The sequence below is a fragment of the Saccopteryx bilineata genome, chromosome 11 (assembly GCF_036850765.1).
Source record: "Saccopteryx bilineata isolate mSacBil1 chromosome 11, mSacBil1_pri_phased_curated, whole genome shotgun sequence".
Taxonomy (NCBI): domain Eukaryota; kingdom Metazoa; phylum Chordata; class Mammalia; order Chiroptera; family Emballonuridae; genus Saccopteryx; species Saccopteryx bilineata.
In genome coordinates this window covers 36,585,803-36,609,345 of record NC_089500.1, presented here as the reverse complement: position 1 = coordinate 36,609,345, position 23,543 = coordinate 36,585,803, and the positions used below count along the sequence as shown (strand labels likewise).

Genomic DNA, 23,543 nt, shown 5'->3' with positions numbered 1-23,543 from the left:
ATGAATAATTAAGAACTGATATTCCTGTGGACAAATTTTCTTTTCAATAGTTATAGATTTTGACTGTGCAGTCAAGTATCCTATTTCCCCATGTATAAAACGCACTTAATCTGGGGGTCCAAAATTTGGAAAAAAATGTATTACATAAAGTTATTGAACTCAAGTTTTATTCATCATAAAATTCATACAACTCCTCATCACTGTCAAAACTCTCATCCATTAGTTTGTCCTCATCTGTGATGACGAATCACTGTCTTCAACAACGAGTGCAAAACAAGTGCAAAAAAGTGGGAAATGCAAGTTAAAAATATATACAACCACTACACAAGATACACCCAGTTTTTAGACACCAAATTTTTCAAAAAAGGGTACATTTATACATGGGGAAATACAGTACTATTATCTTTCAAGGCAATAAATAGTAATTCTCTGCTCCCTGGATGAGCAACAAAAAAAGAATGCAGTTGCTCACTAAATAATTGCAATGTTGAATATATAATTAAGCTATTATCTTTCTTAACTTTTATTCTATTCTATTCTATTCTATTCTATTCTATTCTATTCTATTATTTGTGAAAAGAGTGGAGGCAGAGAGACAGACTCCTGAATGCACCCCATCCGGGATCCACCCTGCAAGCCCACTAGGGGGTGATGCTCTACCCATCTGGGGCGCTGCTCCATTGCTCAGCAACCAAGCCATTTTTTTAGGCCTGAGGCAAAGGCCATGGAGCTATCCTCAGCACCCAAGGCCTACTCACTGGAAACAATCAAGCCATGGCTGAGGGAGGGGAAGAGAGAGAAAGAGAGAAAAGAGAAGGGTGGAGAAGCAGATGGTTGTTTCTCCTGTGTGCCCTGACTGGGAATCAAACCTGGGACATCCACGTGCCTGGCAGACATTCTACCACTGAGCCAACCAGCCAGGGATGCTATCATCTTTTTTAATTAAGCATTTTAAAATAATTTCAGAAGACAGTGGCAAAAACAATATAACATCTCTTTTTTAAAATAGCTTTATGATAGAGTACACAGAACTTCTTTTGCATACATTAAAAGTCACTATATTCTGCTACTGATTTACCATTTAATCATTTAAGGAGAGCAAGTACTGTATAAACTAACAGTAAAGGATTTTATAAAGGAAACCACTGTTATTTTTGTAATCAACAGTGTAGCTAAAGTTATGACATACAGAGTGGGGCAAAGTAGGTTTATGTTGTCAGTATGCGAAACACAGAGTTTATTCTTGTATTATTATTTATTAATTATTGTATTATTTTTCATACAAACAATGGTACACCTACTTCTGCCCTGCCTTGTATAGTCTCATGGATAACTAGAAGAGAGAGAACACCGGAGAAGGCCAACCATGTTTTCTTCCTTTGCCTGATGATTTACTGAATCAATTTTAACGAAGTTCCAAACATTCTTCATCTCCATCTCCATCTCCATTTCTAGACACATTGGTAGTAAAGTTAAGTGCCACGGATGCAGATGAAGACAATCACCTAAACTCTAAAATCGCCTACAAGATTATCTCTCAGGAGCCAGTAGGTCCACCAATGTTCATCCTGAACAGGTACACTGGAGAGGTCCGCACGATGTCCAGTTTCCTTGACAGAGAGGTAAAGCCTTCTTTATGAATGAATAAGAGGAAATAAAGAATACAATTGTGAAAATACAAAGATGAAATAATCTATGTATGCCCTTCTCCCAATGTAAAGGAGGGGAGGAAAAATAATCCAACCATTATTTTCAATGAAAATTATATAGAAGAAAAATAATATTAAAATATTGTATAATATTATAAAAGAAATGCAGAATAATGACATCAGATGTTGGATTTTATTCAAAACCAGACCCCAGTCTCACAATTCTTTTGCATCTTAATTAAGGAACACGGCATGTATAACCTGCTTGTGAGGGGCTCAGATCGAGATGGAGCCGTAGATGGACTGTCTTCTGAGTGCGCCTGTAGAATCAAAGTTTTAGATGTCAATGATAATTTCCCCACCTTGGAGAAAACTTCTGTAAGTTGTTACCTTTATAATCCTTTTTACATAAATGTCAAGAATAGATTTATTTCCCCACTAGTTGGTGAACCTGGTTCTTTCACATGTATGTATGCACTCAGCTTTGCTATATAAACCTTAAAATGTCTTACATATAATATATATTATATCTTAATATTGTATATTGGCCTTTGAGTCACTATTCCATGCAAATCTTCTTTATGAAAGCAACAGACCATCTTCTCCATATCCTCCACTCACAGAAATGTGGAAATTTATTAATAGAATTCTGGGAATCATGTAACAACATTGATGTATCTTTATATGCCTGCTGACTTACTGAATTAATTCTAACAGAGTCCCAGACATTCTCAACCTGCACTTTCATCTTCAGACACAAAGAAGCATAAAATCAAAATCAACAGAGTCAAATCTGGCTTGCCACTTGTTTTGGTACAAAAGAAAATTATTGGACCACAGCCATGCTTATTTATTACATGTTCTCTCTAGTTGCTTTCATGCTATGGCAGCAAAAATGAGTAGGTACAACACTAACTCTTGGGTCCACAAAGCCTAATGGATTTGTTACCTGGCCCTTTAAAGAAGGAAAGTATGGAAAATTAAAAATAACCAAGAAAAATTAATCAAAATGCCAGTTTGACCTTGATTTTTATATATAGCACATGGAAATCAGTTTTATTATTTTATAATAATTTTATTGTTAGATTTCTGATATGATGTATGTCATTTAATAATGATGCAAATCACTGACACAGTTTGTTGTTAATATTTTAAATTATAATTAAGTATTAGAAAGTATTTCCTCTTGGAAATTCATTGATTATAAAATTGATCTATGTCATTCAGTACTCAGCAAACATTGAAGAGAACTGTTTAAATTCTGAACTGATACGATTAAAAGCAATTGATCTTGATGAAGAAGGCACTGAAAATTGGTTGGCAAAATATTTCATTCTCTCTGGAAATGATGGAAATTGGTTCGATATTCAAACAGACCCAAGAACCAATGAAGGCATTTTGAAAGTTGTCAAGGTACAGTATGGGATCTGCAACATTTTCATTTTAAAGAAGTTTGAAAATACTCTTAGAGACAGAATCTGCTTACAAAAGCAATCCATAACCTTGAATACTGTTTACAGCCTAAGTATGCTTACTGTGTTGGGTTGAGACTTCTGGCCAAGCAATACAATATTTATTAGCAAGAAACATAAGGAGGCTATTTTGTTCTCACAGTGCCCAATGTCTAGTTGAGAAGTCAAGTCAAGGACCCCCAAAAGATAATAAAAATAAGCATTAAAAATACAATAAATAGATGTTATATTACACATAATTAATTTCCAAATGAATGAAATATAATTAGTGGGATAAGAGGTGGTATACTTCTGAGCTAGTAGATTTGTCTGAAAAGATTTCATGCAGGGAATACGGTTTCACCAGGACCTTATAGCTGAGATTGCTAACGTGGTCAATGAAATGAGCACACATACAGCGCTGATAAAAATGTGAAGCATGTTCAGGGCGTGGGGAGCAACACCGTGGAGCAGGAGCAGAGTATCCACTAAGAGCAGCAATGAGATTCAAGAATACAGATGTTGAGTTGGAGTTGGTCTGCTGAGAAACTTGAATACCAAACACAGAGCTTGGCTTTTTTGCCAAAGATTAATTTTTTTCAAATTACTTTGTATATACTTTAGGGACTGCAATATAATCTAAAAATATAAATTAGAAACAAAACTACAAACTAGTAAGATATTTGTTTCCTTAGTCCTCGATGGCAGAAAACTGCTTCTTTTGGTTGGAGACTCTCAATTTCCTTCCTGTTTTACATTTAATTCCAAAATGAACCAATGTTTCTTGAGAACTAGCAGTGTCATATCGGAAAAAAAAGAAAAGAAAAGAAAGAAAGAAGGGGAGGGGAGGGAAAGGGAGAAGAAGAAAAAGAAAAAAGAAATGAAAAGAAAAGAAGAGATAAGAAAAAAAAAGAAGAGAAAAGAAAAAAGAAAAAAAAAAACCCTGAATGTGAGAATCTTACAGCTTTTATAGAAGCAAAAAACTCACCAGAAGCCAGATTTATTTCTGGAGGGGCTCCTTTCACGCTGAGCCCTTCCCGAGTCTCATTTTTTTTAAGGCTGACCCCCTATTTTCTACACATACCTACATATCTTTTGTAAGTGATTACTCTTCAATCATGCCTGAAACTGCAGAAACTGAGTTTTCCAGCCTCTCTATTCTATCTCCAAGGAGAGACTCAGTGGTAAACAGTTTTCATTGCTCTTTGCACAATCCTGACCTCCAGGCACAATTGGAAAATCCTTGATAAAAGATCCCAGTTGAAAAGAATGCGGATTTTCTGCCTTTCCTTTCTCTTTTATCTTTCTTGTTAGAGGGAAAATGAGCTCTCAACCAGTTTCCTGTTCCTACATTTTGAGAATGTCTATAATTGATTCAACCTTAGGCTCATATTAATTTATTTCATCACACTCTTATTTAATGAGAAAACTCTTCTGACAAACAAAAAGCACATATGTGTGTGTACAAGAAAACCACCAAAGATTTCTTTATCAGAATAGAGGATCGCAGATTTTTTATTTATGTAAAGCAGGGCTAGTCAACCTTTTTATACCTACCGCCCACTTTTGTATCTCCGTTAGTAGTAAAATTTTCTAACCGCCCAACGGTTCCACAGTAATGGTGATTTATAAAGTAAAGAAGTTAACTTTACTTTATAAAATTTATAAAGCAGAGTTACAGCAAGTTAAAGCATGTAATAATAATTACTTACCAAGTACTTTATGTTGGATTTTTGCTAAGTTTGGCAGAATAAATCTTTATAAAACAACTTACTATAATTAAATCTATCTTTTATTTATACTTTGGTTGCTCCACTACCGCCCGCCATGAAAGCTGGAATGCCCACTAGTGGGCAGTAGGGACCAGGTTGACTACCAGAGATGTAAAGACAGAACAGAATTCTAGAAAATAAAAACTGGGTTGTGGAAGAGCAATCTCTTCCAGTTGAAAATCCAGTTCTGAGTACACAATTCATATTCAGCTCTGTTCAAGACATTATGTGGATCAGGGAGGGGAACAGATGTACAGAAGCAATCTCGACGGTGTTACCTAAAATTCAAGTGAGGCATGTTGAGCCAGCCCTTGTGAAGAATTTAACTTAAACCTAAGAAAAGACTCATAATGTCACAGAACTTCCCTGAGGGGCAGAGATTTATTTATGAATCTTGCTGATGGCACGCACTGACAGCTTGATCTCTGGTGTTGGCAAATGTGTTACATGTGCTTTTTACATTAGCTTCCAGAAACTTCTAAACAGATATTATCCAGTACTGCTTTTCTTACAACTGCTTTTTCATTTGTGACATTTCATGGTTCTGCCATCAATCATTCTGTATAAAAATATTCTATTCATCTTTTATCCAGGGAACTCATCTCAAAGTTAAGTTTTTTTTCTGGATATAGTATTTACTTATTCTCCAGGTATGTCTGTGAAGAAGTCTTCTTGTCCATCATACCCAGCACAATTAAATTACAGTTTAGGGCTGACTATAACAATCATAAATTCTCCTTTAAAATTCATTTGCAACATATTTTTTAATTTACATGTTCATTGCATCATATATATTTAGCTCCTTTATTCTGTTGATTATACTTTCATAAATTCTCTGATGCAAATTCTACAAAGGAAACTGAGGCTTATTCATTCATTTAATAGTTGTGGACATTTTAAATTTCATTCTAAGTAGTTGTTCATTTAATTTTTTATAAACACCTCATTTGGAAAGAAAGATCATTTTCCATTCCAGGGTTTTTATATAAGAAGTTCAAAACTCCAAATATAAGTTCAATTTAAATTCCCAGGTCTAAATGACCTATACACCTCATAATGTTAAAAGATAAAGGGAATAACATGTCTGAAATGCCTCATGCAGTAATGAATAAAATTTTATCAACTCAAAGTCTGAATTGCATAGTTCCTGGACTTTATTCTGGTATGTTTATGTTCTTATTGTGGCTTTGTATTCTGTCAAAAGACAGTTTATTTTCTGTTTCAAAGTTTTTTACTTTCCATTATTTTAGATGCTGGATTATGAACAAATGCCTAATATTTATCTTAGTATTGGAGTAAAGAACCAAGCTGAATTTCACCACTCAGTTGCTTCCCGATTTCGAATGCATTCAACCCCTGTGAGAATTCAGGTTGTGAATGTAAAAGAAGGACCCACATTTGATCCAAATTCTATGACTTTCAGTGTGCGAGAAGGAGTAAGAGGAGATTCCTTAATGAATTATGTTCTTGGCAAATATACGGCTATAGATTTAGACACAGGACATCCTGCAACAAATATCAGGTACTGCTGATCCTTTGTTCGTGTTAGACTGATAAAGCATGCTTCTGTCCAGTGCTACTTCATGGGACTTGTGCTGGTCTATGTCGGTAGAAATATTTCTGGAGTATTGTTTTTTCAGTTCATCTATTATTGTTGTAGAAGACTAGTGTGGCATTGACATTTTCTTAGAATATTAATAGTGTCTTAGAGGTGGTAAGGGCTCCAATTGGGTGGAAGAGTAATTTTGTCCATGGAGCAATTGTGAGATCAAAGAGTCACCTTCAGTTACTTTGTGAGTTTCTTTGATCTTCTGCAGCCTGGCCAGTCAGAACCACCCTGGACCTGGCTGATTAAGTCAGATTGTAAACAGTAAGACATCATAAAAGATGAGTCACACCTTGTTTTTTTAAAACCTGTGTTATCTATATCTTTGGGGCTAATTTCAACCTTCAACTCAACCTAAAAGAAAATAAAAACAGATAATAGAAGAAGCTACAGATAATGTAGAGAGTCAGAATTAGAAAAATAGAAAGGTAGACATGAATTAGACCTACATAAAATATTCTGGAAATAATTATAGTGAAATATACAAGTACTCTTCATTTCCCTTGTCTGTCTTCTTACGCCCAATTTTTTTGGAGTAAACAGTTTATTAGCTTACAAGTATGTTGATAGCAACAATTTTGGTTACTTAATTAGCTAACAAATTAACAGACAACAGAAATTATGAAGTCTGTCAGTATGGGACAGAGGAAAAGAATATATCAGAAAAGTACCTTGGGCACTTAAAATTGTGCCTAGTATGAACACAGGATCTTCGTCCAAGCACTTTGAATCCATTATATGTCACAAAACCCATATACACAAGTGATATAGGTGATACCATAGTCCCTAAAGGGACAACAGTGAGATGCTTTAAAACCAATATCCCTTAAAATTGAGAAACGACTAAGTACATCCATGTGAAATGAATAAAGAATACTTCCTTGATATTGCTATGATTTAATAAACAGAACTGAAATAGACTTACACATTTTATTAGCAATTACATAAAGAAACATTATGAAATTTTAAAACTCTCTTGTGACCCTGTATGTTAATATGTTCAATACTAGAATTTTATTGATATATATACATTTTATAATACAAAACAAGTATTACTGTAAAGCAGGGGTCTCAAACTCAACTCAGCATGTGGGCCGCAGAGCAAGATCACAGCCGTTCCGCAGGCCGCACTAGGTCTACAAAAGGCAACTGTTACACAACACTTTTCTCACTGCAGTTGAAAACAAAAAAAATTCAGTACAACAAGCACAATCGTACATGCAGTTTACTCAGTGTCACAAAATGACCAGAAACTGTAGTTCACATCACAACTGCTGTTAACTAAGCTAATATCTAGCTAGGATGCTAGAGAAATGAAAAATACAAGTAGGCCCCTAGGCTTACTTAATTTTATCCAAAATATTTTGAACTTCGTGGATTAGTCTGTGGGCCACACAAAATTGTTCGGCAGGCCGCATGCGGCCCGCGGGCCGCGAGTTTGAGACCCCTGCTGTAAAGCATGCAAACACCATATCTAAGTTTAAGACATTGTAGGTGACTAAAATGATTAACTTTCATAAAAGCAAATGATGAACTTATTTATTTAAAAACAGGTATATCACAGGACATGATGCCGGCAGCTGGTTAAAAGTTGACTCTCGGACTGGTGAGATACAGCTCTCTAGGGAATTTGATAAGAAGTCAAAATATATTACCAATGGGATTTACAAAGCAGAGATCTTGGCTATAGATGGTAAGAAAATGTATTTTCAATATTTTAATAAAATTATTATTGCATTAAATATAAAGATTCTAATATTGATAGCAGAATAAAATATATCATTCAGTGGTGTCTGCAAGACTTATAGAGAGTTCTATATACCTTAGACCAAGAACTGAATTCAATACACTGAGAGCCAAAATTTACATTAGTCATAATTTATTTCACCTACTTCTTATAAAAAAAATTGTACCGTATTTCCCCATTTATATGGTGCTCCCATGTATGAGATGCACCTTAATTTTGGGGCCCAAAATTTGAAAAAAATATATATTAATAAATTTATTGAACTCAAGTTTTATTCACCATAAAATTCATACACTCATCACTGTCTAAATTCCCATCCATTAGCTTGTCCTCATCTGTGTCTGATGACAAATCACTGTCTTCAGCAATGAGCACAAAACAAGCACAAAAAAGCAGAAAATGCAAGTAAAAAATCTACAACCACTGTGTAAGACGCACCCAGATTTTAGACCCCAAATTTTTTGAAAACAGGTGCATCTTATACCTGGGGAAATACGGCATTTAACATACAGTGTAAAGCATAAAAGTTAAAATGTATAAATAAATTTATTTTTTGGTTATGGTCTTATCTCTAGAGATGGTTAATCCAACCGGTAGAATATGTTAGGAATGTTTACTTAAAGCAAGTGCTACAAGATGTGCACAAAGTTCATCTGAGAATGTCCTGCAGGAGAGGCAATGTCCCAAAGAGTAATTTTAGAATCACTAAAATTGAGCTACATGGAGAGGCCTGTGTGAGTGTTGCTTGATTAGACATGCTGTCCAAAGCAAGATGTTAAGAATCAAAGAAGCACAAGGTCATTCCAAATATAAGATCCAAATTAAAATGTGTAAGTACAGATGCACCAAATTAGCTTGTAATTGAGCTGCGTTTCATATGGGAAAATCTATCAAGCCTTCCTCTTGGTGAGTAGCAACAGAAATTTGTTTATCTACTGATAGTTAATGATTCTCTGGAGTACTGCCTAGGAAACTGGCTACTACAGAACAAAACAACAGAAAGGGCATACATAACCAGGAAAGAAGGAGGAAAATAGCTGTCCCAGATACATGCCTAATAGAAGATAAATACCATAGGTTTGCATTAAGTTTATATCTGAGCTTTACAAGAGCAAACAAAAGGAAAGGTAAATGGGCAGCATCAAATTATAAAAGAAACCATGGTAATACCCAAGCAATTACAATTCATACATTCTGGTCTTCATCCTGTGAGTGTCATTTTTAACATCTGGGTCAGTAATATAAACAATATAGTCTTATTTTTTATCAATATTCTATAGACCTTGTTCTAAAATGGATTCAGCATGTTAATCAGAGCCTATGTTGGTACATTAATCATATGTGAAAATCTTCAAAAACTAGGATAAAAATTAGTCATTTCAAGTGAATAAAAAGAGAAAACAAACACTATTTAAATGTATTAACAAAAAACTAAAAACAAGGGCCATAGTTTATTCACGTAAGCAGAATGTACACACTGGCACAGAGCCAGCCAAGTGGGTCGGCTAAGGTTGCTCAAAAATAATGGGTCACCAGCTCGTCACACAGCAAATGACACTTAGAGCAAATACTGTCAGCAATAACTTGAGCTATGTGTTCCACATCAAGAGTCCCTAAGAAAGCTCTGGAGGAACAGAAAATGATGCAGAAAACAATTTATGGGATAATCATATGTCTTTCTAATGAGAGCCTAAGTCTAGGAAGTCCAATGTTGAATTGGGTACTAAAAATGAATATGATGAGCCTGTCCAGGTGGTGATGCAGTGGATAGAGCATTGGACTGGGATGCAGAGGACCTAGGTTCAAAACCCCAAGGTCTCCAGCTTGAGAGCGGGCTCACCAGCTTGAGTGAGGGGTCACTGGCTTGAGTGTGGGATCATAGACATGACCCCATGGTCACCGGCTCGAGCCCAAAGGTTGCTGGCTTCAAGCTCAAGGTCGCTGGCTTGAGCAAGGGGTCACTCATTCTGCTGTAGCCCCCCCATCAAGGCATGTATGAGAAAGCAAACACTGAACAACTAAGGAGCTGCAACGAAGAATTGATGCTTCTCATCTCTCTCCGTTCCTGTCTGTCTGTCCCTATCTGTCCCTCTCTCTGACTCTCTCTCTTTCTCTGGCAAAAAAAAAAAAAAGAATCTAATGAACTAAATAAACTAACAAACAAATAGAAACTGACTCCTGGATATGGAGAACACACTGACAGCTGTCAGAGAGGATGGGGGGTCAGGGGGGTGCATGAAAGTAAGGTGAAGAGATTAAGCAAAGAAAAAAATCTCATAAACTCAGACAACAGTATGGGGATTACCAGAGGGAAAGGGTGTGGGGGAGGTAGAAGAGGGTAGAGGGAGGATAAATTGTGATGGAAGGAGACCTGATTTGGGGTGGTGAGCACACAATACCATATACAGATGATATTATAGAACTGTATGCCTGAAACCTATATAATTTTATTGACCAATGTCACCCCAATAAATTCAATAAAAATTTATAAAGAAAATATACTGTACAAACTATCTATGTAGGATATGTATAGGCTTCCAGTTTATTATCATTTGACTAACTAAATGGCTCTAGCATTTAGGTGTGCAAAAATCAGTTCTAAAAAAAGTTTACTAGCTTCCCCAAAAATGACTTGGTAAAATTACCAAGAGATGACATTGTTCTAGTTTACAGATGATAAAACTAAGAACCTTTACACATTAAAAACAAAATAATTCTGTATTCATTGTAACAGAAAATAAAATACAAAAATGAACTAAAACTCAGCCTACTATTTCTTGTTTTTTTCCTTTTCTAATAAACTATACTAACCTAAAATTTGTTCCAAAGGGTTAGGGGAAAAAAAATCTAATATTTTTATATTTGTTTTCAAAAATGCCTTTTCAAAGAGAAATAGGACTAATGGATGGAATTAAACAGTCAAAATAGAAAAATATATAGACAAACAATCATTTCATTTCAATTGTGGTAATTTCAACAACACAGGAATCAACAAGCATTTTGAATCAAAAGCTGTGAGCTAGTCTGGGGGTCTCATTTATGTGGACAGGGTCGGAATAGAAAGCAGGAAAACTTATTTAAGGAGGGACATTTAATTTTGCATTTTAGGGTGTGTAGTAGTTAACAGAATAAAATGGAGGTGAAAAGCATTTTAGAAAGAGTGACTAGGATGAGAAAGAGCCTTGAGTTAGGAAGAAACTTGTTCGAAGAACTAAGAGGAAGCCAGTGTGGCTGGAAAATTGCAAGCAAAAGCAACAGTGGCTTCGGGGTGTTGAAGTAGGCAGGAGCCGTCATCTCAGGAGTCACTCAGACTGCTCCTACGTGCTGTGACATCATCATGGGATCTGAGAAAAAAATTTTCTCCCTGACACCATTGCCCTAACACCATGATGCTTTGCCATTTCAGATGGCTCCGGGAAAACAGCTACAGGAACCATATGTATTGAAGTTCCTGAAGTCAACGATTACTGTCCAGTCATTTTTGCTGAAAGTGGCACAATCTGCATTGCCTCTCCATCAATCCTTATATCTGCGAGAGACATTAACCATTATTCTTATGGGTCTCCCTTTACCTTCTGTGTTGTTGATCAGCCACCAGGGACAGCTGACTTATGGAATATCAGGTCAATAAATGGTAAGTGAAATACAAACTTGCTCATATGTGAAAGACCAAAAAGCAAAATCAATTACCAAATAATTAGTCAAGTTGTAATATTTTCTATATCTGTTTCCATGGTTTTTGCCATATTCATATTAAATTAAAAATCTTCCATATACACACAGGCTATTTGGAAAAATTTTGAACTGAAATAAAAGTAAAAATGTTTTATCAATACTGCATTTTAAAATAGTAGTATATAAATATCAGTTTAGCCATCATTTTATATAGGTGAGGTGCTACACAGATATTTGAAATAAATAGAACCCATGACAGCCTCACCAGATGTCACAATTCCCTATCCTAAATTATTTCAGGGAAGTCACATAAATGTCTCTAAGACTCAGCTATGTCATAGATCTAGATTTACACCTTTTCTACTCACTTAGAAACACATAAGATCAATGAAATTGTTTTTATGAAAAGATATGAGCTCAGACTTCTTTGTAGGGGTAAAAATTTAAATTCAAATTGTACAATATTGCCTGACCTGTGGTGGTACAGTGGATAAAGTGTCAACCTCAAATGCTGAGGTCACCGGTTCAAATCCCTGGGCTTGCCTGGTCAAGGCACATACAGGAAGCAACTATATACTATGAGTTGATACTTCCCACTTCTCTCCCCCACCACCTCTCTCTCTAAAAATCAATAAATAAAATCTAAAAAAAAATTGTACAATATTAAAGCAGTAAGGCAAACAGTAAGGTACATATTATTAAGATGTAGAACAATGCGGCATTAAAATTAGAATTATGTGAAGCATTTAGATACAAAGGAATGCATAAACCAAGTATGTGAAGTAAGAGCCCAGTGTGTGTGTGTGTGTGTGTGTGTGTATGTGTGTGCGCGCGCGCGTGTGTGCTCTGTTGTTATATAAAATGAAGGCATTGAGAAAAACTGAGAGTAAATTTCAGGCAACATAGCATTTAATATACTTTAGTTTCTTTTTCCTGAAATGTTAAATGTCTATTAGAAAGTGGAATGCTGTGAGAGGACTCCATTTGAGCTGAGGTTGCTCCCTGATCTCACATTCATTTGGGAAAACAGGAAAGACTGGGGGGGGGGGGGGTTTGATTGGAAGTCATTCCCAAGGTGAGGGAAATACTTCCCACCTCTCTGAGGCCACCAAGCTTCTCCAACCACAGGTAGAGGACACCACCAGTAAGGACTTAGTCAAAGGAAAAAATGTTTCCACCATAAAACCTTTTAGCTCTTTTCCACATAACTACTTCAATCTTTTAAAAAGCTAAGCACATTAAAGCAATTCTATTAAAATCAAGGAAACTCTGAATTTACCTTTCCCTACAAAGTCCAATAGCCCATTCTTAAATAAAATTGCTAGCCACTTTTTCTCATTCAAGTGCTAAATGTTATCAATAAAAATATAAGAAAAATGTTTAACATGAAGGTTGGTAAAGATACTCAAATGATATTATAGATTTGCCAGTTTAAAAAAGTATATGACACGAGATAATATTCCCAGGGCCCTGTTTCAACGTTGGGATTGAAAAACAGAAGAAGCAGGCCCTGGCTGGTTGACTCAGCGGTAGAGCGTTGGCCTGGTGTGCGGGGGACCAGGGTTCGATTCCCTGCCAGGGCACATAGAAGAAGCGCCCATTTGCTTCTCCACCCCCGCCCCCTCCTTCCTCTCTGTCTCTCTCTTCCCCTCCCGCAGCCGAGGCTCCATTGGAGCAAGGGTGGCCCGGGCGCTGGGGATGGCTCCTTGGCCTCTGCCCCAGGCGCTAGAGTGGCTCTGGTTGCGGCAGAACGACGCCCCGGAGGGGCAGAGCATCACCCCCTGGTGGGTAGAGCGTCGCCCCTGGTGGGCGTGCCGGGTGGATCCCGGTCGGGCGCATACGGGAGTCTGTCTGACTCTCTCTCCTCGTTTCTAGCTTCAGAAAAATACAAAAAAAAAAAAAAAAAGAAAGGAAAGAAAAACAGAAGAAGCTCTCCTTAGCATGCTGTGCCACAGCCCTATCAGTTCTTACTTTGCACCCAGGTTACATTTAGGTGGAACCTGGTTTATCAGATAACTAACTGAAAGAAATAAACAACAATAATTATTATTGTTGAGTTTGATGGATTAATCAATTCTTATTCATGATTTAAGTATAAATTTAATTAATGTAATCATCTTTAAATTTCCTTGGGTTGATCAATAAATTTCAACTAATATTTAAGCAATAGTGTCTACAAAAAAAAATCAATGTGCAATAAGAGCACAAAGAATTAGGAAAATAATAGTTATTGGAATAGTTTTAAATGAAAGAGCAACGATTTTGAATTAGAGATAAAGAACAATCTTAGGGAGGATGTTTGCTGATGGTAATCCTATTAGAAGACTTCTAGTATTTTCTTTCAGCTCACTAGTCTTCATTCACTGAACAAGTATTTACTGAGTTCATATTATAGGCCAAGCATTACTGCTCTGGGAATAAGCAGCCGGGTCCCAGTCTTATTTGTAGAAATAACAATCCAGCAGGAAGAAGTCTTGAACAATTGATTATAAATTAATTTTTTTAAAAGTGTAGAGGAAGCTCTATGACTAAGGGATTATAAAAAACATTAGGCCCTAAATTAGTCCTGAGTATTAGGAAGGGTCACCCGCCAAGTGATCTTAATTTATTTTCTCTTTCCTCTTTTCCTTTTCAGCTACCTCCGCAATCCTGACAGCTGAGCAGCCTTTATCGGGTGGAATTTACCAAATCCCGATCCTAGTGAAGGACAGCTACAGTAGGGAGTGTGAACTGCCACAGACCATTAAAGTAGAGGCCTGCGACTGTGACAAAGGCCACACGTGCTTGCACTCTGGCACCCCAGGCATCTACACGGGGGGCGGAAGCTCCGTTACCAGTGACACATACGGGCCCGTCCCTAATGACCGAATTGAGCGTTCGAACGTTGGTCTTGGCCCAGCAGGGATCGGCCTGATCGTTCTTGGCCTCTTACTACTGCTTTGTAAGTACTGGGTTAAAGCCCTCTTTTCAGCAGTTCTTCAGAGTAAACATGTAACCAGGCTGACTGGGAAGCTAGGTTCATTGGGCCATTGCTTTTTGGCACCTAGGGCAATTTTTTTGTGGAAATCTGGAAATAAACAATGGGCCTGGTAAGGGCATGTACTTGTTCAATAATGATAACTAAAAAGATCTAGAAGTAATAAAGGTCATAAAGGTGGAAAACACACGCAAATGCTAAGTATAATAGAGCAGAGGATAAAGTAAAGTCTATCTTGTCATGAAAAGAGCACCTTGAGAGGAGAGAGGCAGAAGCAATTAAGTCCAAGTGGGAAGGTTAGGAAAGTCTTTCTGGTGGAAATGGCTTTATACCAGGCCCCAAAAAGCTAAGGATTTTCTTAAAAGGATGATGGTATATGGCCCATAGAAGGGATTCAAATAATTTAACAAACAGCTAAGCTTACAAATACACATGTATACACAGGTGATTATATGTGAATAAATACACATATATAAATATGCATGCATTTATGGGGAACTAAGAATCATCAAATGTGATTCCATCAGGAATCTTGGACAAGAGGAAAGACAGGACCTTACTTTCTTAATCTGTCAGTTATGAACCCAGATTACATGATCTCAAACTCCCTTCATTCCAGCTCTAAAAGTCTATGTGATTTTGTGTTTATAAATATAAATATGTATACACAGTCCCTTAGGGGAAAACTGATGCTTTCTTACATTTGTATGTATCCCTCTGGTTCTCAATATAACGCCACATTTTCCCCAAATGACACCATCAATGACTTCCTCACTGGAGCAATATGTGCTAATTCTCCCTTTTTCCTTTCCTGGGCAGTGGCACCGCTCTTGCTGCTGTTTTGTTGCTGCAGACGAAGACAGCCGGAAGGCCTGGGGACCAGGTTCGCCCCTGTGCCGGAGGGGGGAGAAGGAGTGATTCAGTCCTGGGGAATCGAAGGGGCCCATCCCGAGGACAGGGTGAGTGCACTGTCACTTTCCAGAGAAGCACGGGGTTTCAATAGAAACTGAGCATGTTTTGACAATTATATAACACACAGAAAAAAAAAGGGGTCAATTTTAAATGTTTATCATAAAGCATTTATTTTTAACATATATGTTTTTTAAATTTCAGGATGTGTCAAATATATGTGTACCAGTGACAGCTTCTAACACCCAGGATCGCATGGATTCTTCTGGTCAGTGGACATCAAATTCTGTTTTTCTTTTTAAAATTTGTAAAATTATTCAACCAGATAAACCTCACATATAAGTATCTTAAGAAAAACAGCCTGTCTGTTGATTTCCTTGTTTGATAATATATGAAAGGGGAGGTTAAATGTTAGTAGAATTTTTTCCATTGATTTGTGAGAGAGAAAGGGGGTTGAGGGGGAGAGAGAGAGAGAAGCATCAACTCATTGTTCTGTTCCACTCAATTGTTCCATTAGTTGTACACTTATTGGTTGCTTCTCGTATTTTCCCTGACCAGGGATCAGACCCATGACCTCAGTGCACTGGGACAAGGTTCTATCTCCTGAGCCACCTGGCCAGGGCTTACAGGGGGTCCTTGGATTGCAACATTCTTGACATATGACCTTTCAAGCTTACAACGCTCACTCCCATAAAAACTTAAAAAATTGAGACATGAGTGTTTTGGCTTATGCCATTAGCATCATACTTACGGACTACCTGGGCGAACTAGTTTGGTTGTGTGCAGCAGAAGAATACGCAGTATTCTTTTTCTGTGACTTAGATCTTTTTATGTTCTAGATCCCCAACCTTTTTCGGACCATGGACCAGTTTAATGTCAGAAAATATTTTCACGGACTGGCCTTTAGGGTGAGACGGATAAATGTATCATGTGACCAAGACAAGTGTCAAGAGTGAGTCTTAGACGGATGTAACAAAGGGAATCTGGTCATTTTTTAAAAAATAAAACATCGTTCAGACTTAAATATAAATAAAACAGAAATAATGTAAGTTACATATTCTTTCTCTGCAGACCAGTACCAAATGGCCCACAGGCCGGTACCGGTCCATGGCCCGGGGGTTGGGGACCACTGTTCTAGATTATGATTTTACAACTGTGTTAGAATAGGCAAGTGACTTAGGCTAGGGTGTGTTTCAACTTACACCAAAATTTGGGTTATGTCATTGTTGTAGGAACGGAACAGTGTCACAATCCAAGGACCCCCTGTATTTTCCTGTCTTAAACTACAGACAGTAAAGTATGGTGAAGCAATTAAAATGGCAAACTTTGGAACCAGAATGTGTGGATATGATTCCCAGCTCTGCCTCCTTTTAGTAATAAGCACCTGGACAAAACACTTAATGTCTTAACTGCTCTGGGTCTCAATTTTCTTACCATTGACATTTGTTTTATGTTAGTACTTACTGCAAAGTGTTACTATGAGGAGTAAACATATATATACATATGTATATATGTGTGTATATGTATATATATAAATATCATGCATACTATATATAGTATGTATTATATATTTATAATACATATGTATATGTATGTTTGTGTGTGTGTCACAACTATTCATTACAATAATACCTGGTATACTACTTACTGTATGAGGCTTTATTTTTAATATATGTTTTTATTGCTACTGTAGTCATTATTTGTAATAGAAGTTGTTAAAAATAGAAAGAAAAACAAAATTAAAAAATCAACAAATATGTTCTTTAAATAACACACTGAAGAACTTTTCTTAAATTCACACATGCATTGACCTCAAGTCTTATACTCTGCTAACTTACCAAGCCAATGCACACATAAGACTACTAAAAAATACCCAGCTATTGGGCAAGGATTGAACAAAGTAGAGAAGTTGCCCAATTCTAGAGCAGACATGAGATTTCTCCAAGATAGTCCCATAGTATCCCAAGCCAGACGATTGGGATCCAGAGAGCCTAAGGAGACTGAACATTTGTGAAAGCCAGCTCTCTCTCCACCCAACACCAGGGTGAATGAGGACTGGGAGGTCCAGTTTCTGCAAACACATCCCTGGCCTCAGTTTGGAAGGTTCTCGAATGGGTGCAAACCTCAGACCAACCCTGGGGAGCTTGCCAGAGGCAGCACTGGGAGGAACTGGTGCAGGCACAGGGACCCCGCTCCTCTTAGCTAGTTCTACACCTTGAGGTCCAGAGACAAAGTTTGTGCAAATGTGAGACAGTCATGTCGGGTAGGTGGCTCTATCCATACTTACTTCTATTAGCAAGCCTGAGATGGTGGGTGTGATTTAAACCCCTCCCTGCCTCATGTTCCAGTACCTCCTTGCTGTGTGTGGTGGTCATGGTAGGCAGCAGACAGCGGCTGCCGGTGGTTCCTTGATAAACAATGCAGACAACTTAGGCACTGTTACCTGAACATCCTCTCCCCACAGAAATCTACACCAACACCTATGCGGCCGGAGGAACAGTGGAAGGGGGCGTATCAGGAGTGGAACTCAACACAGGCCTTGGGACAGGCGCTGGCCTGGCAGCTGGAGGAGCAGTGGGAACGCTGAGGAGGAGGGGCTCAATGCTGGGAATCCAGAGGGAGTATGCGGACCCCAGCCTGAACGTGGCTTTCCTGGACAGCTACTTCACAGAGGTAATTCCCCTGCACGGTGACACACCAAATAGACTTGAAGCCGAATAATAATAAGAGCAATGGCAGTAGGCTCTTCTGAAATAACTTCAGTTATTCTCAGCCATATCCCAATCCAGAATAAGAAAAAATATATATCATTTCTCCTTAAAAATACATAAAGTCAATTTGGTAAAGCATTTCATAATGACATAACATTTAATAGTGTCAGAAAGACTACCGTCCCTCAGCATTCTCTACTTCCCTTTTTCCACTTTTGTGTCTTCTGTTTCCTTATAGTTTTCCCACTTTGGTTCCCATAGCAACCACAAAGCAGCAAGGCCCTGGTCAAGACAAAGAAATACGTATTTATGTCCTCTCTTTACTATATCCTTACTGCTCTGCAGGTGCCTCCAAAAGAAAGGAGGAAAAATCAATTAAAAACCAGGATTGGGGAAGGAAGAATTGCAACTCAAGAACAGGGCATCACCATGAGTTGGTGATAGATCAGGGCCTAGAACACAGGGCTCCTAATCTCTAGCCAGCGCCCCATCCAAGTGTCCCTCACTTAGAGAAGGGATCAGGGACCTATGAGCATTCCAAAGGGAATGTCCCTTGGGCATTGGACTGGCCTAGTGGGGTAGCATAAAGGGTCAATAAATTCTCTTGTGAATTCCTATGTAGTATGTTTATTTCACTTATTTAGCAGTCCATTTTATGTCATATTTCAATTAGCCTGTTTAACTCCCCATATGATAATAATACATCGATTTCACCACCCCTCTTAAGAAAGAAATGCTAAAGGTGCTGCTGTAATTGTTAGCTCTATTTTAAAATTGGTGGTTACAAATACCGTTGCAGACTGTGCATAAGTAGTATTGATTACTTAAATGTGTGATCAATACTACAATGTATCATACATTCCACAAATGGGAACAAATAATATGCGTCATAGAAATGTCATAGAAATAATATTTTAACAAATCATTTATAAAACCTCATTAATATTAAAGGAGCTTTGCCCTTAATAAAAAATTGCACTGGGCATTTTTTTTCTATGGTTGCAATTGGTGTTTTATAGGACAAGTGAAAGCAAAATGCATTCTCCTTTCTCTGTGGGCACCACAGTCATCCTTCCCCATACATTTTAGCTTTACATTTAAAGACTGGCCCTAGATTTCAGCAGTCACAAGACGCAGCCTCTCCCCCTGCCGTGACCTCTGAAGAGCAGAGTGAGTGCTGCTCCCCTGCCTCTTTCTACACCAGCACCACCCGCCACAGCCGCCTTCTCGGGCCCCATGCTGGACGAGTCTCCTCTCACCAAGCTGTCATTTAAAATATCAAACAGCAAAGTTTTAAAAGAATTCCAACCTCATAAATAATAGACCTGAAGACATAAAATGATTCATTCCTAGTATTAGAATTTAAACTCTGGTATAGACCAGAGGGAAAGCAGCATAATGTAATATTTCTCTTTAAAAGTTGGATTTGAAGGGGTAGTCTACAGTTATTTGGTCTGGGGGCATGCCATTCTCCTTCTCTGGGCCTTTGTTACCTTATCTATGAAATTAAGAGGGGTCAGAGTATATCAGGTGATTCAGATGGTGCTGGGCAGGCCCTCTGGGGTTTCATGAGACCCCCTCCCCCAATGGCCACAGCAGGTGAGAGAAAGGGAAAGACAGTAGCAGGTCTCTGCTCCCACCCCACCCCCTTCAAACAGAGAAGTTCCACTTTCATCATTTCTACTTGTTGGGCTCCTACCTGGCATTTCATTTAAAGGACCTGTCATTAAAAATAATTTGGGAATCACAGTAGATTACTCTTAGTTCCTTTCTCCTGTTAGCCTAACTCCAGAAACAGCCCTGTTTTTTCTCTCAGGCCACACAGAACTTCACTGAACATTCTGATATAAGTCTCTGAAGCTTGGAGAGATTTACATCTTTATACTTGCTTTTATTCTAAGTTGATCAAGCTACTTAAATAATATTTTGAATATAACTCAATATATTTTGTTATTTCTACATGATCTCAGAAACAAAAGACTACAAAGCCAAATGGTTAACATTGTCTTTGATTCATAATCTGAATAAAATGTAGAAATTATCACTTTCTAGTTTTCAAATAAGAGAAATACACATTTATGCAAATTTCATGCACCATTAAAATGCACAGGGAGCTCTTTAAAAATCCCAATCAGTTAGACTTGACCTTAGCCAAAAGGCCAAGAAGCAATAAAAATTCCATAAAGACAGCAAAGAATCAGTGTTTTTCTCCGTTCATTCCAGGAAATCTTAAACTAGATGATTCTAAGGTACTGATTATTTTAAGGGAAAAGAAACGTCTAATTTTCCACTTTTCTTCTAATTTTAGAAAGCATATGCTTATGCAGATGAAGATGAAGGTCGACCAGCCAATGACTGCTTGCTCATTTATGACCATGAGGGATTTGGGTCACCTGTGGGCTCAATTGGTTGTTGCAGCTGGATTGTGGATGACTTAGATGAAAGCTGCATGGAAACTTTAGATCCAAAATTTCGAACTCTTGCTGAAATCTGCTTAGGCACAGAAATTGAACCATTTCCTTCACACGAAGCCTGTATACCTATTAGTACTGATCTCCCTTTGCTCGGGCCTAATTACTTTGTTAATGAATCTTCAGGACTAACTCTCTCAGAGGCTGAATTCCAGGCAGAAATGACAATACCTGAACCCATGATCCATGGGGATATTGTAGTGACTGAGACTTACACTACTGCTGATCAATGTTTGCAACCCACCACAATTGTTTTTGATCCGCAGCTTCCACCCAATGTTGTGGTAACAGAAACAGTAATGGCACCCGTCTATGATGTGCAAGGGAATATTTGTGTGCCCGCTGAGTTAGCCAATGCACAAAATGTAATCTATACTGAAAGAGTACTGTCTAGTCCTGGTATGTCTGACATGAGGAATAGTAACATGACTGATGGTTGTGTAGGACCTGTGATGAGTGGCAGTATTTTAGTAGGCCCAGAAATTCAAGTGACACAGATGATGAGTCCAGATATTCACATAAGCCAAACCATTGGTTCCACATCCCCAATGACATCTCGACACAGAGTAACACGGTACAGTAATATACATTACTCCCAACAGTAAGTGCTTTATGGTCAGAATTCCTTGCACCTTGTAATCACTAACATATCCATCAAAGATGTATAATGTACTATATTTAACATTTTAATAGTAAAAAAATTCAAATTTTAAAAATTTAATAGCATTCTTTGATTATATGTTTTTTGGGGAAATATGCTGAGTGTTTTAGATAAGACATTTTTAATTTTTTATTTTAAATTATGTGCCAAAAGAGCTTGAACAAATGTATAACATCCTTTGATACTGTCTAATAAATAGCATCTAACTCATAAGGCAAATCTTAGAGGTCTTCAGGCCTGTAGAACTGGTCATGCAAACCAAGATACCCTTGTCCTGGGAGGCTGTAAAAGAAGTCTTGTCTGCATTCATTAGTCATATGTATCTTTAGAGAATTATCTCTATTAAATATTTTTAATTGAAAAAGTGAATAAAAAATATATATCTGAAATAAAATTGAAAAGGAAGATGAAGCATATATCAATAGAAAAAAAAAAGTCATTTTTCTCTTCAAACAGTTTCTCAAGATACAAAATATTTAGGGCATGCTTAATATATGATAATATGGGGGAAGAGTCTGCCAGCTAATGTATCACTTAAAATGGTCTATCAAAGGGAGTCATACATATATATGTATAAATATGCATATTCATACATAAATCAATATGGATTAATTTTTGTTTTACTTTATTGATTTATATTATTAACTAAATTAATTTGAAATAGCAAGAAAATATGACAACACTACAGTAGAAACAGTTCTTAGAGGAAGCAGTAGAGTTCCTCCCCCTTACAGGGAATTTTTCCCTTACTCTTGCTACTTATGTCAGAAGACCAGATGAAATATGATTTAACAAGTGTCATTGACCTGAGTATAGAGTTTTTATATGGCAACCAGATCATCTCCAAAAGCGCATCTATAATTATGTATATATATATTCAACACTATTTACTTAGAAGCTGCTATATGTTGAGGGCTGGTCTTAGCTCTGTGAATATATGGGAGACAGATATGTCTCCTGTCTTCATAGATCTCCTAAATCACATCTAGACCTAAAATAAAACTCTGAGGATACAGGTTAAGTTCTTACCAAGAATATTAACAAAATATTTAAGTCCATTACCAAATTCTGTTTTTCCTTTTAACACTACCACTTCTATTGAATGACTGGAATGGAAAAACATGCACAGATTGCTTATTTTTAGCATGCATACAGCTGGCTTGTAAAAAAGAAATTCTAGTGAGATAGTTTTATTTAATTCTGTAAAATATGTAAACTATATAGTAGTAATTATACTATGACTCATAAGATAATGTCAATGAAATAAACTTATTTTCAGGGATCTTTCCTTTTGGAAGGAAAAAGTTTAGTGCTACTTCTTTTATTTTGTTCCATTATACATAAAACTATTGTAGAATTTGGGGCATCTCACATATATTTTGCCCAATTCTCTCATTTTACAGAAAAGGAATCTAGAACCAGAGAAGTTAAAGGACCACACCAGCTAGTTGTGGTACAAAACTTGAACCATTGCTCAGGTACTCTGGTCAGTGTGCTTTTTAATACTGTAACTTCATCAGACACAGAAGATTAATTTGTCCTGTTGCATGGTCTTTTCTATTTCCTACTTGGAAGAAAAAGTCTCTCTCATAGAACTAAAATAGGTTTTGTGAAGTTTAGCTGTAGAATGGATAATTTAGTATAATTCCATGTCATATACATGTTTTCTTTTCTTTTTTTAATTGAATTTGTTGGAGGACGATACTGGTTAACATAATTATACAGGTTTCAGGTGCCCAATTCTACAACACATTGGATGAAGACTCTACTTGGGGGGGGGGGGAGTGAACACATAATACATGTCTTCTAATCATTTCCAAATTATATGGATTGCTAGTCATTATAGCAATTCCTTACTTTAGTCATTCACAACCAAGATTCTGCTATATTTCATTAATCTATAATTTGATAAAA

At 37.2% G+C, this 23,543-nt stretch overlaps 1 protein-coding gene across 1 annotated transcript in view; it reads left to right on the top strand.

Annotated features, from left to right (window-relative positions):
* DSG4 (desmoglein 4) overlaps window positions 1-21,573 on the top strand; it is a 40,326-nt gene extending 18,753 nt beyond the window's left edge. Inside the window, exons 6-16 of the mRNA XM_066246789.1 lie at window positions 1,456-1,622; window positions 1,893-2,027; window positions 2,877-3,062; window positions 6,123-6,394; window positions 8,032-8,171; window positions 11,632-11,859; window positions 14,536-14,841; window positions 15,697-15,836; window positions 15,991-16,054; window positions 18,251-18,459; window positions 20,806-21,573. Coding sequence (XP_066102886.1) covers window positions 1,456-1,622; window positions 1,893-2,027; window positions 2,877-3,062; window positions 6,123-6,394; window positions 8,032-8,171; window positions 11,632-11,859; window positions 14,536-14,841; window positions 15,697-15,836; window positions 15,991-16,054; window positions 18,251-18,459; window positions 20,806-21,573 — 2,615 coding nt within the window. The remainder of the gene's footprint in view (window positions 1-1,455; window positions 1,623-1,892; window positions 2,028-2,876; window positions 3,063-6,122; window positions 6,395-8,031; window positions 8,172-11,631; window positions 11,860-14,535; window positions 14,842-15,696; window positions 15,837-15,990; window positions 16,055-18,250; window positions 18,460-20,805) is intronic.
* The last annotated feature ends 1,970 nt before the right edge of the window (window positions 21,574-23,543 follow it).